The sequence below is a fragment of the Mus caroli genome, chromosome 2 (genome assembly GCF_900094665.2).
Source record: "Mus caroli chromosome 2, CAROLI_EIJ_v1.1, whole genome shotgun sequence".
NCBI lineage: Eukaryota > Metazoa > Chordata > Mammalia > Rodentia > Muridae > Mus > Mus caroli.
The window spans coordinates 20,844,444-20,859,293 of record NC_034571.1 but is presented as its reverse complement, the minus strand read 5'-3'; the positions used below and the strand labels follow the sequence as shown (position 1 = coordinate 20,859,293).

At 47.7% G+C, this 14,850-nt stretch overlaps 2 protein-coding genes across 2 annotated transcripts in view; both read right to left on the bottom strand.

Moving 5' to 3' along the window:
- The window catches only part of Dph7 (diphthamide biosynthesis 7), a 10,030-nt gene extending 6,220 nt beyond the window's left edge, over positions 1-3,810 (bottom strand). The window contains exons 1-4 of the mRNA XM_029474364.1: positions 3,585-3,810; positions 3,058-3,191; positions 2,670-2,757; positions 487-576 (exon numbers count right to left, since the gene is read on the bottom strand). Coding sequence (XP_029330224.1) covers positions 487-576; positions 2,670-2,757; positions 3,058-3,191; positions 3,585-3,731 — 459 coding nt within the window. The 5' untranslated portion in view covers positions 3,732-3,810. The remainder of the gene's footprint in view (positions 1-486; positions 577-2,669; positions 2,758-3,057; positions 3,192-3,584) is intronic.
- Positions 3,811-4,696: 886 nt separating this feature from the next.
- Positions 4,697-14,596, bottom strand: Zmynd19 (zinc finger MYND-type containing 19). Its single transcript, XM_021153398.2, has 6 exons — positions 14,450-14,596; positions 12,916-12,975; positions 11,962-12,068; positions 11,270-11,410; positions 8,108-8,288; positions 4,697-7,395 (listed from the first exon to the last, which is right to left on the bottom strand). The coding sequence occupies exons 1-6, from the start codon at positions 14,498-14,500 to the stop codon at positions 7,252-7,254; spliced, it is 684 nt and encodes a 227-aa protein (XP_021009057.1). The 5' UTR covers positions 14,501-14,596; the 3' UTR covers positions 4,697-7,251.
- Between the last annotated feature and the right edge of the window lie 254 nt (positions 14,597-14,850).

Sequence of the window (14,850 nt, the reverse complement as noted above, 5' to 3'; positions counted from 1 at the left end):
CTGTGTAGCCCTGGCTGTCCTGGAACTCACTCTGTAGACCAGGCTGGCCTCGAACTCAGAAATCCACCTGCCTCTGCCTCCCAAGTGCTGGGATAAAAGGGGTGTGCCACCACTGCCTCAGCTTCCCAAATACTGGCATTCCAAGGAAGAACCATCACAGCCATCCTCTTCCAGCTTCTCAGATGTCCCGGGAGACCCTTCCGTGGAACCAGGCTCAAGACGGCCTGTCGGGTACCTTACCAAGGATGAAACTATCACATAGTTCATCACTGAAACCATGGTTGGCTTCTCCTAAACATCTCATCCTCTCACCATCACTAATAGTCCAAAATGCTACAAGTTTCAATTTTTAAGGTTAGGACTGACAATGATATACAGATTTGGGGAACCAAGCTAGCAGAAGGCAGCTTTAATCCTTTCTAGAATAGATACAGGAAGTGTTCTTCAGCAGACTCAGATCCCAACCAAACCTAGCCCTTACCTGACAGATTTCCCAGTGGACCAATCCATTGACAAGGACAGACAGCTCTCGTCCAGGGTGAGGCTGGATATTGGCTGCAGGGTATAACTGTTGTTCTACTGGAGAGAAGAGGGACACCCTTGTGTAAGCAAGCCTCCAGTCCCTGAGGTGCTCCCGATGTGAGCAAGCCTCCAGTCCCTGAGGTGCTCCCGATGTGAGCAAAGGGCATCAGTTACTTCTGTTCGTTTCTGCAGACAGGGTCTCCTCTAAGTTGCTCAGATTCATCTTGAACTCTCAAGTTCAAACAGTCCTTTCATTTTAGCTCCCCAAGCACTTGGTATAGAGGTGGGCTCTGCCTCGCCTGAGTTTTTGCTGTTGTTATTTTATTTATTTATTTAATTTTATTTTTTCCGAGACAGGGTTTCTCTGTATAGCCCTGGCTGTCCAGGAACTCACTTTGTAGGCTAGGCTGGCCTCAAACTCAGAAATCTGCCTGCCTCTGCCTCCCAAGTGCTGGGATTAAAGGCGTGTACCACCACCTCCTGGTTGCCGTTAAAGCATAAAGGTTTATGCTTTAATACCTAGATGTTGCTGGATGCCTCAGCCTATTAGGCAAGCAGTCTGCCACTGTGCTCTAGTGAATGTTTCATCTACCAGTGAGCCCCTGCCACTTATCGAGTACAAGGCATGACCTGAGGACATGGGGACTAATACTTTAAGAACTTTGCCATCTACATAAGCTTTGGGAACAAGGTTTCTCAGTGTTGCCTGTGTGTACTCCTAGACACATTAACCACCTTTGTGGGTTCCACAAACCACTACTGGGCCATACTCTATATTGTGCCTTCCTGGCACATTCTATTCCCAGAGACAAGCAAAATAGCAGTGTTCTACTGCTTCCATTTCAGAAGCCAGAACAGCTACTAAAATATCATTTCTCAGCCAGGTGGTGGTAGCATACACCTTTAATCACAGCACTCAGGAGGCAGAGGCAGGCAGATCTGTGAATTCAAGGCCAACCTGGTCTACAAAAGCTACAGAGAGAAACTCTGTCTTGAACTCCCCCAGTAAAACAACAACAAAAACCTAAAGAGAAGTTATGTCTCTTGTCTAGGGTCTATGTGAGTTTTATTATCTAAACTACCTGAATAGTGTTTGGCTTTCCCAGCAGGCGGCTATACCAAAGTTCTCTCTTGGATTTTGTGCTCCTACCTTGAAATCTGACCCTTGGGCTCAGTTCTCTTTCCCTCATTTCTAGGACAAGACTGTACTGTACAGACCTAAAGCAAGACTTCCTACCCAGGTTCTCCGTTACCACCAATCAGCATCTTCTAGATCTTTACCCTGACCCCCCCCCCACACACACACACACACTACAGCAATAGTCATTGGTGTGTGTCCCCGCCACCCCCAACTAGGGCAATGTGCACTTTGTTGATGATGTACCCCATTGTCCCCACAGATCTTCCTCACAATAATCAGGTAGAGTCATTTTGCTAAAGCATGAATCAGGATCACCATGAAACATATGGGCAAAAGATCACTTAGGAATTCAGCTCTTCCAAAACCTATAAGATAGATCATTTCTGAGCTAGAAAGATTGATCAGCAGTTAAAGCTCTTCCTACCCTTCCTTAGGAAAGAGTTCAGTTCCTAGCATCCTATCAGGCAGCTAACCACTACCTGTAACTCCAGCTCCAGGGAACCTGACACCTTCTTCTGGCCTATGTGGGCACAGCACACGCACATGGGAAATTTACTGGTATTCTTAGCCTTGGTATAAACCCAAGACAGGCTTGTAATGCATTTCCTACAGAGACCCAGACCTACTGACACCTTTCTATCGGATATTCCAGGTGTCCTCATCTCACAAGAACCCTGTACAACTTAAAGTAGACTCCATGATTTTTTTTTTTCTTTTTGTTTTTTGAGATAGGTTTCACTGTGTAGCCCTGGCTGTCCTGGAACGTGCTGTGTAGTCTAGATTGGCCTACAACTCAAAGAGATCTGCTTGCCTCGGCCATCAGAGTACTGGGATTAAAAGCAGGTGCCACCACTGCCCAGCTGACTCCATGATTTCTTAAAGTATTTATGACAAAGTCTACCATGGAAGAGATCATGCTACAAAAATGACTGTCTCAGCCCAGCCTCCTCAACAGTCTCCACTTGGTTCTTTTCCCTCTGAAACTTCTTCATCTTTTATCACTGACCTCACATTCCATCAGGCGGAGCAGCCCTATGGATCCACTGGCGTTTGCCAAGCCTAAAAGCACATGGCCAGAGACTGGGATGTGGCACCTGAGGGAGAACAGATAAAAGTATGCACTCACAGCTGGGAAGAACGTCCGGAATCCCAACGACTTTCTATATTTCATTTCCAAAACCAAACTAGAGCCAACTGTTGTCTCCAAACAAAGGCTTTTCAGGTTATCAAACTTGAATTCAGGTTGCTTCCCAGACTAATGGTGACGCTGGGGCTGGGAAACTGACCAGGGAAATTCCAAGGACAACAAATGACAGAGCACAAGAGTTCAGTTATTCGCGGTATCACTGAAGGGCATCAGGCTTTCAGAACAGGAGGGGTTACCCAAACCCTACCATTTCATGTCCAGGACAGCAGAAGAATCCCTTCTTTGGACCTCAAGCAGAGGTTTAGCCGTGTTGTGCTCACTGAAGCTGAACAGGTAGAGACGACCTAAACGAACTTGAGGCTCACTGCCATCCAGTGCAGGCTACAGAATATACAGAATATTCTGATTATTTCAGATGCTGAGGTAACAAAGGATGGGAAACCTAACTGGAGCAAAAAGGAGGGCCAAAGCAGAAAATAGCTTATAAGCTAGATACTTTCAATTTCTGAGAAAAATCTCTTTTCCTGCCAAGTGTTCAATGAACAAGAGAGCTCTCCCAGACCCAATACAGCCAGGACAATCCTGACCTACCTGCAGGTACACCGCCGCAATTCTACTTTTAAGTGGTTGTTTTGGATGCTCAGGAAACCCCCCGGAAGTAGGCACGGTCCCGAAAGGTACACTTTACCCTTCCCATTAGTTTTCACAGTCTAGGCCCCCGAGGTTAGCAGTCCCTCTTTTCCTGCCCGTTGCTTCACCCTCCCGGTCATGCACCTGGTCCCTGGGCGCTTGCAGCTGGTAGGTTCCGCAGGCCAGCAGATGCTGGTAACCCTCTACTGGGCACCATTCCACCGAGTCCGCGGTAAGCTCAGTGTCTACTGCCTGCAGGACTCGCAATGTCCCTGCGCGGCTACCCGCCATTGAGCCAGAACCAAAAGATGCATGCGCGACTCTCCCTCTGCACTTCCTTCAGTCACTGCCGACCCTCCGAAGAGATTCCCGGTACGGAGACGCTGCGCCACCTACAGGCTGGAGGACCATAGGAACACGATACACAGTCGCGCCAAGTCCGGGGAGCAAGAATCAATCGTTTAGGGAAAGTGTAAAACCTGACTTCAAAAAGATGTAGAAGCCTTCAAGAAAATTCCTGTATTGTAAATAACAGGCTTGGATAGACCAGGTTTTTAGACCTTGTGGATCCAGCTATGTCTCAAAAATACTCAGCCCCCAGTAACTCGTGACCTTGGATATGTGGGCTTCTTAAAAAAAAAAAAAAAAAAAATGCACTTGGGTTCGAGGCCAGCCTGATCTACAGAGTGAGTTCCAGGACAGCCAGAGCTATACAGAGAAACCCTGTCTCGAAAAACCAAAAAAAAAAAAAAAAAAAAAAAAAAAAAAAAAAAAAAAAAAAAAAAAAAAAAAAAAAAAAAAAAAAAAAAAAAATTACTTTTTATTTATAATGAGTTCACGGTAGCTGTCTTCAGACACACACCAGAATAGTGCATCAGATCCCATTACAGGTGGTTGTGAGCCACCATGTGGTTGCCGGGAATTGAACTCAGAACCTCTAGAAGTGCAGTCAGTGCTCTTAACTGCTGAGCCATCTCTCCAGCCCAGATACATGGTCTTTGCAGAGGCAAAGTACTGCTCCAGGTAAGCTCTGATCCAATATAGCCTTATGTAAAGGAAATCTTGGAAACATGCAGAGGACTTAATGTGTACCTTTGAAGTCTAAGACACTGAATGCATGAGTGAGTCCAGAATGCTACCAGACAGACCTGCAGTACCCTTTTCCCCAGCACTTGCAGTGGCTGAGGTAGCAAATGTCTTGATTAAACCATGAGACAGACCCAACAGACAACAATTTCGTTTTAGTCCATCCAGTTTTTGGCACTTCGTTACAGCAGCTCCAGGAAGCAACTTCATGGGACACCTGGGTATCCAGCCCTGGAACTGAAGCAGGAATATGGCTATATGGCCTAGCTTGCAGGCCAGTTAGCAGCTGAAGCAGAGTGGCACCTAAGGAATTCTGAAAAGACCCCAATCCCTCCAGCACTAGATTGTTCCAAGGCCAAGTAGCCCAACATACTATTTTAAGACTAAGGGTCCCATCGTTGAACCACCAGAACATTCATAGAACAGCTACAAAGAACAAGAGGCAGGGATAATCAGAAGGGAGAATGGGATGGCAACAGATATGGTGAGTAAACATCAACAAATTGCCCTTTTAGACCCCCATCTCATTACACATCGGAAGCTGTGCTAGCATGTGTAGATTTGATGGGAAAACCCACAGGCAAGCCCAATGTATACCATAACCTATACCAGCAGTGCCTTGAGGTCAGCTGTCCAAACCCTGTGTGGTCTCTAGGTGGAATCTTCTGATGCAAAGCTAGCAGTAAAGTGCCCTCTGCTGGTGAGGGGACGACAGGATCAAGTGCTACACTGGTCATTCAGATACAAGCAAACATCAAAAGTTTGTAGTCTAAATGGTTCATCCCAAGAAACTTGACCCTTTACAACAACAGTTCTGGCCTCTTAAAAGTAGTTTATCCAAGTGGAGACATTGAAGGCATGACATGAGTCAGCTGCTGCCTATAGCAATACTTTACAATATATACATATCTCTCCCCTTCCCAATAATATCAGATTGATGTTCAACATGGGGTCTGAGTAGGGATCCCAACTAAAAAGCCATAACCTTCAGAACAGAAAGGAGGAAGTTTCTTGATACAGGTCTATCATAGCAACTCTCCAAGCTTAAACACTCAAGGCATGGTGCCATCTTGAGTTTCAGCCATCTTCCCTTCTAAGCCACTGTGTAGCATAAATGCAAAAACAGCCATAGAAGCTGAACTTACAAGTCTAAGGCTACCAAAGGGCTGTGCTGAGCCAGACAGCGTTTAACTCACAGAAAATCAAGACTGTGATAGATATGCTGCAATAGGGAAAGGTTTAACAGGCACCTGCAGACCAACCAGACCAGAGAGCTGCCTAGGTCAGCAGTCAGGTAGAAAGCTTGAACAAGAGAGGCCATACCCTGAGATAGGTAAGATTCCAGCCATGGTGAATTCACTTCTGCAGTAATCAAGATGCCAAATGCCAAACAGCCCTCAGACATGTGAATCCCCCAAAGAAGTTATCCTGAGGACCACAGCTCAGCAGTGAATGAAGCCTCATTTTGGCTGTCTATCACACGATCTATTTCAACACACAATTGGGACAGGGGTAGCAGCTTACTACTGGCTCCAAGGGTCTCTGTGCTTGAATGTGTGCTTGAAATTTACCAACATAGGGGTATATAGTACTTTGCTGGCTAGTTTTATGTGAACTTAATACAAACAAGTCATTTTGAGAGGACAATTATGAAAATGGCCCCACTACTCTGTCTTGATTTTTCTTAAGTATTGATTTGGGAGAGCCTAGCTCACTTTGGGCAATGCCACCCCTGGGCTGGCAATCCTGGGCACTACAAGAAGTTAGGCTGAGCAAGATATGAAGAGCAAACAGTAAGCAGTCCTGCATGGGCTCTGCATCAGCTCTAGTCCTGACTTCCTTCCGAGGACTGCGGTGTGAAACAGTAAGCTGAAATGATCCCTCCTTCCCAGGTTGCTTTTGCTCATGTTTTATCACAGCAGTAGAAACTAAGACAAGTAGCCAACCTACTGGAACACTCCAGAACACCTGCTACCAGAGAGAACAGAGCCTCCTTTGCACGCCTTGCTAACACTCTCTGCTCCTCACAGGCCAGCCTGGAATAATGGCAGGTCTTTCCAGTCCATTCATTAAAACCAGTTTCATTATAATTAGTTCCTTTCAAAAATTGTTGAACCAGGCATGTCAGGAGGCAGAGGCAGGTGGATCTGTGAGTTCAAGGCCAGCCTGGTTTACATATGAAGTTCCAGGAGAGACCCTGTCTCAAAAAGAAAACAGAAATAGGCTGAACAGTGGTTTGAGGAGCAGAGACTGGCCACGAGGATGATTCCACCCCCTTACTCTGCCTGTTTAGACATGACTCTGTGCAAGCCTCTCAGTGGGCCCCCCACCCCCCAGTGTCCAGGAGAGAAGCTCGACTACACGACAGTCTCTAGCTGAGTGGTGACTGTTTACCATTTGAGGAATACAACAAATGATTCTATTTGAAGTTGCTAACCCTCCCCTTGCCTCCCCCCCAAAAAAACTGTACATGAGTTTACAAACATATTAACATATAAATAATGAGAAAGGTCCTAGGGAGCCTCCCTGTTGTCTCTGCTGGAGGTGAAAACTGGAGGGGCACTGTCCCCACAGGCTGCTTGTTGCTGTGAGGTCACATGGCAGCTGCTCTGGATCCATTGCTGGCTTCTTTGGCACCTCCAGGTTCAACTGACAGTCTGTCTTCCGCTGTGCTCATGAGGAGCTGGAAACTTTGAACCTGCAGCAGTGGCAGCTCTTCAGCCCGTCATCGCTCTGGCTCAAGCTCATGCTGGAAGGGACGCTTCCTCTCCCGACAGTGCTTCTTGTGGGCAGGCCAGTCCTTCTGCTGGCACTGAGAGCCACAGTATCGAGCCACCTGGCAACGCCCACAGATGTTGAACTCTCGAAGCTGAAACAGTACACAGTGGCTTCAATATTACACTAATGAAATGTATGAAAACTACGCTCTCAGTATCTGGAAGAACCTGATAAAACCCTATGTGGGAATGAAGTTCTGTGTATGGTCTACATGCAAGGCCCTGGATTGAAGCCCCAGCACTTATTCTCCCTAAAAAAAGCCAGACATGGTGATTCCTGTCATCCCTGCACAAGGATGTCTGAACCAGGATTATCTGACTCAGTCTAATCTATATATATAGTGAGTTCCAGCGCAGGCTGGTTTACAGATTTAAGATCTTGTCTCAAGTCAAGCAGTGGTGGCACACGCCTTTAATCCCAGCACTCGGGAGGCAGAGGCAGGTGGGTTTCTGAGTTTGAGGCCAGCATGGTCTACAGAGTGAGTTCCAGGACAGCCAGGGCTACACAGAGAAACCCTGTCTCAGAAAACCAAAAACAAAACAAAACAAAAAAAGAGATCTAAAAAAAAAAAAAAAAGAGATATCTAGTCTCAAAAGTCACACACACAAACATAAAAAGAAAAATTATACAGGTTCTGTGGCTGAAGGGATTAGATACTGTCTGGATGGAACAACAGAAAAGGAGGAGCCACGTTAGTGACTCACCCAATGCTACCGAGCAGTCTACAGAGACAGGCTATCATATCACATCCAGACTGCTGGGCAGGTGTTCAGGAACCAAGGGTTCAGTGTAGCATACTATACCTGCTTTTCAATCACCGTACAAGGAGGATAATGACACTCATAGTAGGTACAGGAATTTTCTTCTTCTTCCACCACATCCCCATTGGCATTATAGTACCGGGTCACATTCAAGACAGGGAATTGTTCTTCTATAGGGTCTGTGGGAAGCTGCTGGATTGCAAGCCAGTATAAGCTTTGCTCCCTGAAAGAAAGCAGAGGCCTCAGTGCACTCTGGCCTGACTAGGTCAGCACAAGGAGAGAGGACATGACCCCAGGACAAGTAAGTTCCGCCCAGTTTTGAGAATTTGTGTTTTGATTGCCCATCACCACTGCATGTACTCCATATTAAAAATGTTAAATCCTAGGGGGTAGAATTAAGCAGGATTGAGATGCATGATGTGAAACAAACACAGAATCAATAGTTTTTTTAAAAAACAAAACAAACAAACAAACAAACAAACAAACAAACACCTTTTTAGAAGCCTAGTCAGGTGTGGTAGCGCACATACCTTTGATCCCAGCACTGGGGAGGCAAAGGCAGGTAGATCTTTTTGAGTTCAAGGCCAGCCTGGTCAACACAGTTCCAGAACAGCCAGAGCTACATAATGCCTTCCCTCCCCCAACAACTCCCAACATTTTTTGAATCCTATCTTTCAGTAAAGAACATAGATAGCGCCGGGCGTGGTGGCATATGCCTTTAATCCCAGCACTCGGGAGGCAGAGGCAGGCGGATTTCTGAGTTCGAGGCCAGCCTGGGCTACAGAGTTGAGTTCCAGGACAGCCACGACTACACAGAGAAACCCTGTCTCAAAAAAGAAAAAACAAAACAAAACAAAAATTCAACTGAGAAATTAATACCATCATCGGACTGGCTTCTATGTATGTCTGTGGAGCATTTTCTGGATTAATATAGGAGGGACCAAATCATTGTGGGCAGTACCACTCACTCTTAGACAAGTTGGTCTGGATTGTGTAAGAAAGCAAACTGAGCAAGCTGTGGAGAGAACACCAATAAACAGTGCTCCCAAGTGGTCTCTGGTTTAGTTCCTGCTTCCAGAGTCCTGCTTGAATGTATGCTCTTAATTCTCTCAACAATAGATTGTGACATTGCTTTTGGTCATGGTATTTTATCACACTAACAGAAACCTAACATGGACAGCCCTAAACTGACTGCTGGTTGCTCACAGGTGAGCGCAGCAGACTGTGTGGGACTTTGGAGAGCCATAGCTGATTTATGCACTGGAGCTGCTTAATTGAGCCTTATGAATAACGCACTCTCCCTCACAAGTAAACCAGGACACTGGCCATCCTCCTCTGACACAAATGCCCACAGTACCGAGCACTCCCCTCCCAACACACACATTCATTATCCCCATCTTCTATTTCCCCTTACATGGGCATACCAGACATGCTCATGGATCCTGGTCCAATCTGGTCCTGCCTCTGCTAATAAAAGGTATGTACTACTACTTACCTGAAAGGCACAGCCTCAACCAAACTTATCTCTGAAAACTGGCTGAGAAAAGGGCCAACAGGCCACCTGACCAAACACCTCAGCCCTCTACCCCCAGAACTGTAACTGCCCCTTTCCGAATAGAGGCTTTAACTGTAGTCCTATCATGATCATAAGGTGTGTTCAGGAGACTAAATAGAGCATTCAGCTCAGGACCCTACTGAACAGGATGTGGAAGGGCAGTATCAGTCTCAGCTTCTCAGCTACACAGCAAGTTCAAGTCAGCCTAAGATATACAAACCTCAAAGAAGGATGGAAGAAAGGATGGACAGACAGACAGGAGTGGTGAAAACAGAACTGAAGACTCAAAACCTCTGACATCAGGTAGACAACAAAGGAAGGAGATGAGAAGTCTAAGACCCTCCTAGGGCTGCCTTCACATTCTGTCAGAGTAAAGCAGCTTGGCACCCGTCTTCTAAAGTCCTGGAGACGAGCACAATCAAGTACAGACACATACTCCCACATCTCCTCCCTACAGTACGTGGGGCTCTAGCATCACCTGAAGACATTCACTACAAACATCTCCCCACTGTCTGTAATGACAACCTTGTCAATACCATTAGCATCCGTTGAGGTGGTAAATGCCAAAGAAGGTTGCTTAAAGACTTAAGAACTAGCCAGGCGTGGTGGCACACACCTTTAATCCCAGCGCTCAGAAGGCAGAGGCAGGCGGATTTCTGAGTTCGAGACCAGCCTGGTCTACAAAGTGAGTTCCAGGACAGCCAGGGCTATATAGAGAAACCCTGCCCCCCCCCAAAAAAAAAAAAAGACTTAAGAACTTGTATATAGCCAGGCAGTGGTGGTGCATGCTGTTAATCCTAGCACTTGGGAGGCATAGGCAGGTGGATTTCTGAGTTCAAGGCCAGCCTGGTCTACAGAGTGAGTTCCAGGACAGCCAGGGCTACACAGAGAAACCCTGTCTCGAAAAACCAAAATAAAATTAAATTAAATTAAAAAAGCTATTTGAACAGATACTTCCAGGATGAGCAGGACAATGATACCTGTGTGGCTTGGACTATGAGGTCAAATTTCCCTAATCATTTCCTGCTGGTCTCTCCAGCTCCTCTCCAGGGCTTCATGGAATTCACTGTGGTGAATTTGAGTAGGAACATGGCCTCCAGGATAGAAAAGCTTGTACAATGCTGTTTTCGGGGCCACAGGGAACTGGGAAGCCAAGAGGTCATATCCCTAAGCTACTCTGTCCTACTACTTCCTCTGCTCAGGGAAAGCTATTCACCCAAGGAGACCTACCCTGTCTCAGTGTGGTCCTGGGGCATGGTCTCATTCCATCACATCAGCTAAAATATTCCTAGAGTCAATTACTACAAGGTCAATCCCAAAAATTAATCATAAAAATCCTTCTGGCTACGCATGGAGGTATATGTGCATCTTTAATCCTAGCACAGGGGAGGCAGGAGGAGGACTGCTGATATCAAAGTCTGGTAATACATAGCAAGTCCTAAAGCAGCAAGGGCTACATAGAGAGACCTCTGTTTCCAAAACAAAATATAAATGAAAATTCTTCCCTTTCCCATGAAGAAGAATCCTCACACGTGGGCAGTGGTGGGTTGGATATCAAGGTACCAAAGTACAAGGTAAAAGCACAAAATAGGAACACAGAAACATGGGATGGCCCTTCAGGTATCAGGTGCTGGCCAGGAAAGACCCACCTTTGTTTGCTGGAGGTCTCTTCAGCTTTGGGTCGCCAGCCCCATGGTACCAGCTGCAGGTTGTCCAGGCGATTGTCCACAGTCACAGCATTGAGATGTACCACCTGAAACCCGGGAGCCACACCTCCCCTGTGGCGTTCCCTAGGGAAAGACATTTCTCTTGAGGTCGAGGCCTCAAGCACCTCTATTCAAGTATCAACAATGTCCAGCCACACAGAAATACCAGTTATCTGGTCAGACTGGGCCCATATTCTGAAGTGGCATACCAGGAGGAAGCCAAGCACATCATCATGGCCCACACAGACAGGGAACTTGCCTCAGAGGACAATGGAGAGAACCCCCAAACCAACAAAATTATCTAGAGGTAATTATCTGTGATGCCCCATTTGGATGATACCAACATTTCAAACCACCTTACCCATCTACGATCAATGACCCCGTTTCTAAGGATGCAACCTATGACTCAAAGGATCCATGGGTCTCATCGCATCAAAATCCCACTAATTGTTTAAAGTGATATGTACACTAGTCATTCCTTTGGGTTAGTGGCAAAGGTCACAAACTCCCAGACTTAAAGAAGATAAAGTGAGTCTGACTCCTCTGGATAGAAAGCTCTCTAGCCTTTGGGCATACTATGCTTATCAAAGCTCACGGGGCTTAGGTGAAGAGACTTATCAGTTAGAAATACGTACCACAGCAGCTCATGCAGAAGCCTGCCAGAGCCCCTTCCTCGGTTTTTGTCAAAGGCATATGCAAATATCTTAGCACCATTTCCATCAGCATCTACTTCCATTCGAGCCTGAGAAAAATCACAGAGCAGAGTGCATCTGTTGGAAAGCCTTTAACTCTCAGCATATTTCAAATCCAGCTCAGAAAAATGCCATAAGTACAGATGACATCCTGCTCCTAGGACCCCAAAAGTACAGGGGTCACATCCTGATGAACAACTTGCAAAATACTGTGCACACCAACTGAATTTTCCTACCCTTAAAAAAGTCCAGAACGACAGGGAGCTAGAGATGGCTCAGCAGTTAAGAGAACTAGCTGCTCTTTCAGAGGACCCTGGGCTTGATTCCCTACAGCCACCTGGTGGCTTACAACCATGTGATTCATGCACGGATATTCAGGTAAACATTAATACACATAAATAAATTAAACCCATGGGAAAAAAAATTGAGGGGGAAAATGCCCATGTTGGCTGTGATGCTCCACAAATGTAATCTTAGCACTCAGGTAATGGAGACAGGGAGATTTGAGTATTCACAGTTGGCTTGGGGAAGCAAAACCTTGCCCCCACGCCCCACCAGGCCACCATCCAGAGATGGTAGGTAGGTCTTTACCAAGAACAATGAGAGCAGGATGGCCTCCATGGTTATAGTGCAAAGGCAAGAGGATAGCTACACCCAAGTGTGCTCATTTGATTTAACAGACACACATCATCAACACAGCAAAGCAGTGAGCTTTCAAAGACTAGCAATCAGGGTGAAGAAGGTCACAACGGGCTCTACCAGCCAGCAGTGTCCAGGTTGTCACAACCTGTGTTGGAGCTAAAGACCATTAATATCAGTGGGTATCCTCCTGTTCTCCCAGAACGAGGAAGGAAACTCACTTCATATTCTTCCTGGGCAACAAACAGTAATGCTTACCTCAAAGGAGTAGCTCTCCACCAGTGGGATGTCCTGCTCATCGATCAGTGTGTATTTGGTCTGAAAAGAAATCATGTTTCAAAAATTACATATGAAAGAAATTAAAACAAAAAGAAAAATAAAAAAACAAACAAAAAAAATTACATATGAGATCCACCTATGAAACAATAACGTCAGGAATCTATAATACTGTCCAATAAGAAAGAAAGGAGCCACATCTTAAGCGGGGCCTTGCTCAGGCTCATTTGGCACAGCCTACATCAAAGTGCAGTCCAAGCTGGGCATGGTGGCATCTTTAATCCTAACACTCAAAGGTAGTGGCAGACAGAACTCTGTGAGTTCCAGAACAGCCAGGACCACATAGTGAAATCCTGCCTCAAAAAAAGAAAGAAACGCTAGGCAGTGGTGGCTCACTCACGCCTTTAATCCCAGCACTCAGGAGGCAGAGGCAGGCGGATTTCTGAGGCCAGCCTGGTCTACAGAAGTGAATTCCAGGACAGCCAGGGCTACACAGAGAAACCCTGTCTCGTACCCCCCTCCCCCCAAAAAAAGGAAAAATAGTAAAAAGAAAGTAGATCAGTATGTTAAAGCAAAACATGACCACATGTACCAGCGTGGGTAATTAGGTTTCAGAGCCCATCTACACCTGATAGACCCTGACAAGTGGTATCCAGAAACCCGGTCAAACACAAGTCTAGTGGAATGGGACTAAGGTAGATCATCTAGGTTCCAAGTGTGATGTTTGTTCAGTAGGCTGGATATATTGCACGTGCTCACTGGATAGTCCTTCACCTGATCTCAAATACTCCTAATAAAAGCTACTGGCCCAGGCTCCTGCAAATAATTTCTGAGTCAAAAGCCTCCCACCCCTCTCTAGTTAGAAATAGAAAGTTCCAGAAGTCCTTTCCTAAGCTCAAGAGTGGTTGCTTTTACTTTCCTGGAAGCTCTTTCTAAGATCTCAGTGACCTGCCTCTACTTTCTGTCTGTTCCTCTCTCCCACTAGTAGCCGCCGCCACTGGTGGAACAGACTTAAGGTCCACAGTTCCTGAACAGCACCAAGGAGCCCAGCTTCATGAGGTGGGTGGTGGCCCAGGCGAGGAGGAGTACCTGACAGTCTTGGAGCCTACCAAGATCAGGACCCTGGCTCCTCGTCTGTGCTCTAGGGAAGCCTGCGACTCGAGTGGCCGAACGTGGCCAACGTTAAAACGCTCCGCCAAAGGGGACTGCGGACCGGCCGCTCCGCTCGCCTCAGAGCTTCGGGCCGAGAGCGTCACGGCGGGAGGCCGCCGCGTTTAAACCGCAGGTGCAGCCCGGCCGCCGGAGCCGCGGCAGGTGCCCAGGGAGGCACAGGACGAACCCCAAGGAACTGTTCGGCACCAGCCAGTCCCACACGAGTCCTGAGGCCGAGGGGCGCGTCCCCGGCCGCGGGGAAGATTCCCGCGAGGAAGGCGGCGCCGGACCAAGCAGGCCCGCGCAGCTGCTCGCCCTAGTGCCCCAGCCCGCGCAGGCCTCGCCGCCGCTCCACACCGCTCACCTTCCCGGCCACCCGGCCGAGCCGCACGATGCCCAATTTAAAGTCGGTCATGGCCAGGCCTGCGCTCTCGGCAGGCGGAGCCGCTCCCTCGGGAGGCTCCGGACCGGACCGGGCCGTAGCGAGGCCGCGGCACTCCGGGTCAGGCCGGTGCCGGGGTCAGGCCGGGCGGGCCGCGGGCGGACGAGGCTGGGCCGGGCTCGGGCCACCGCCGCCGCCTCGCGCCCGCCGGACCTGCCACGCGCCGCCGCCACCACCGTGCGCACCCCAGCGAGCGAAGCAGAGGGCGGGGCACGACCGGGACACACCCCCCACCGGCGGGGGCCGACCAATCGCGAGACGCGCCCTTCGCCGGTCGTGGCGCGCCGCGGCCGAGTGACCAATGGGACTAGGAAACAGACGCA

Bases quoted from the DNA above. Each gene is read 5' to 3' on its own strand.
- Zmynd19 (XM_021153398.2), bottom strand. From the start codon at position 14,500: ATGACCGACTTTAAATTGGGCATCGTGCGGCTCGGCCGGGTGGCCGGG. The intron at 8,289-11,269 runs GTGGGTCTTTCC...GCTTTCTTTCAG, and splicing joins GAGACCTCCAGCAAACAAAG to GGAGCAAAGCTTATACTGGC. The intron at 7,396-8,107 runs GTATAGTATGCT...GTACTGTTTCAG, and splicing joins GTACGGTGATTGAAAAGCAG to CTTCGAGAGTTCAACATCTG.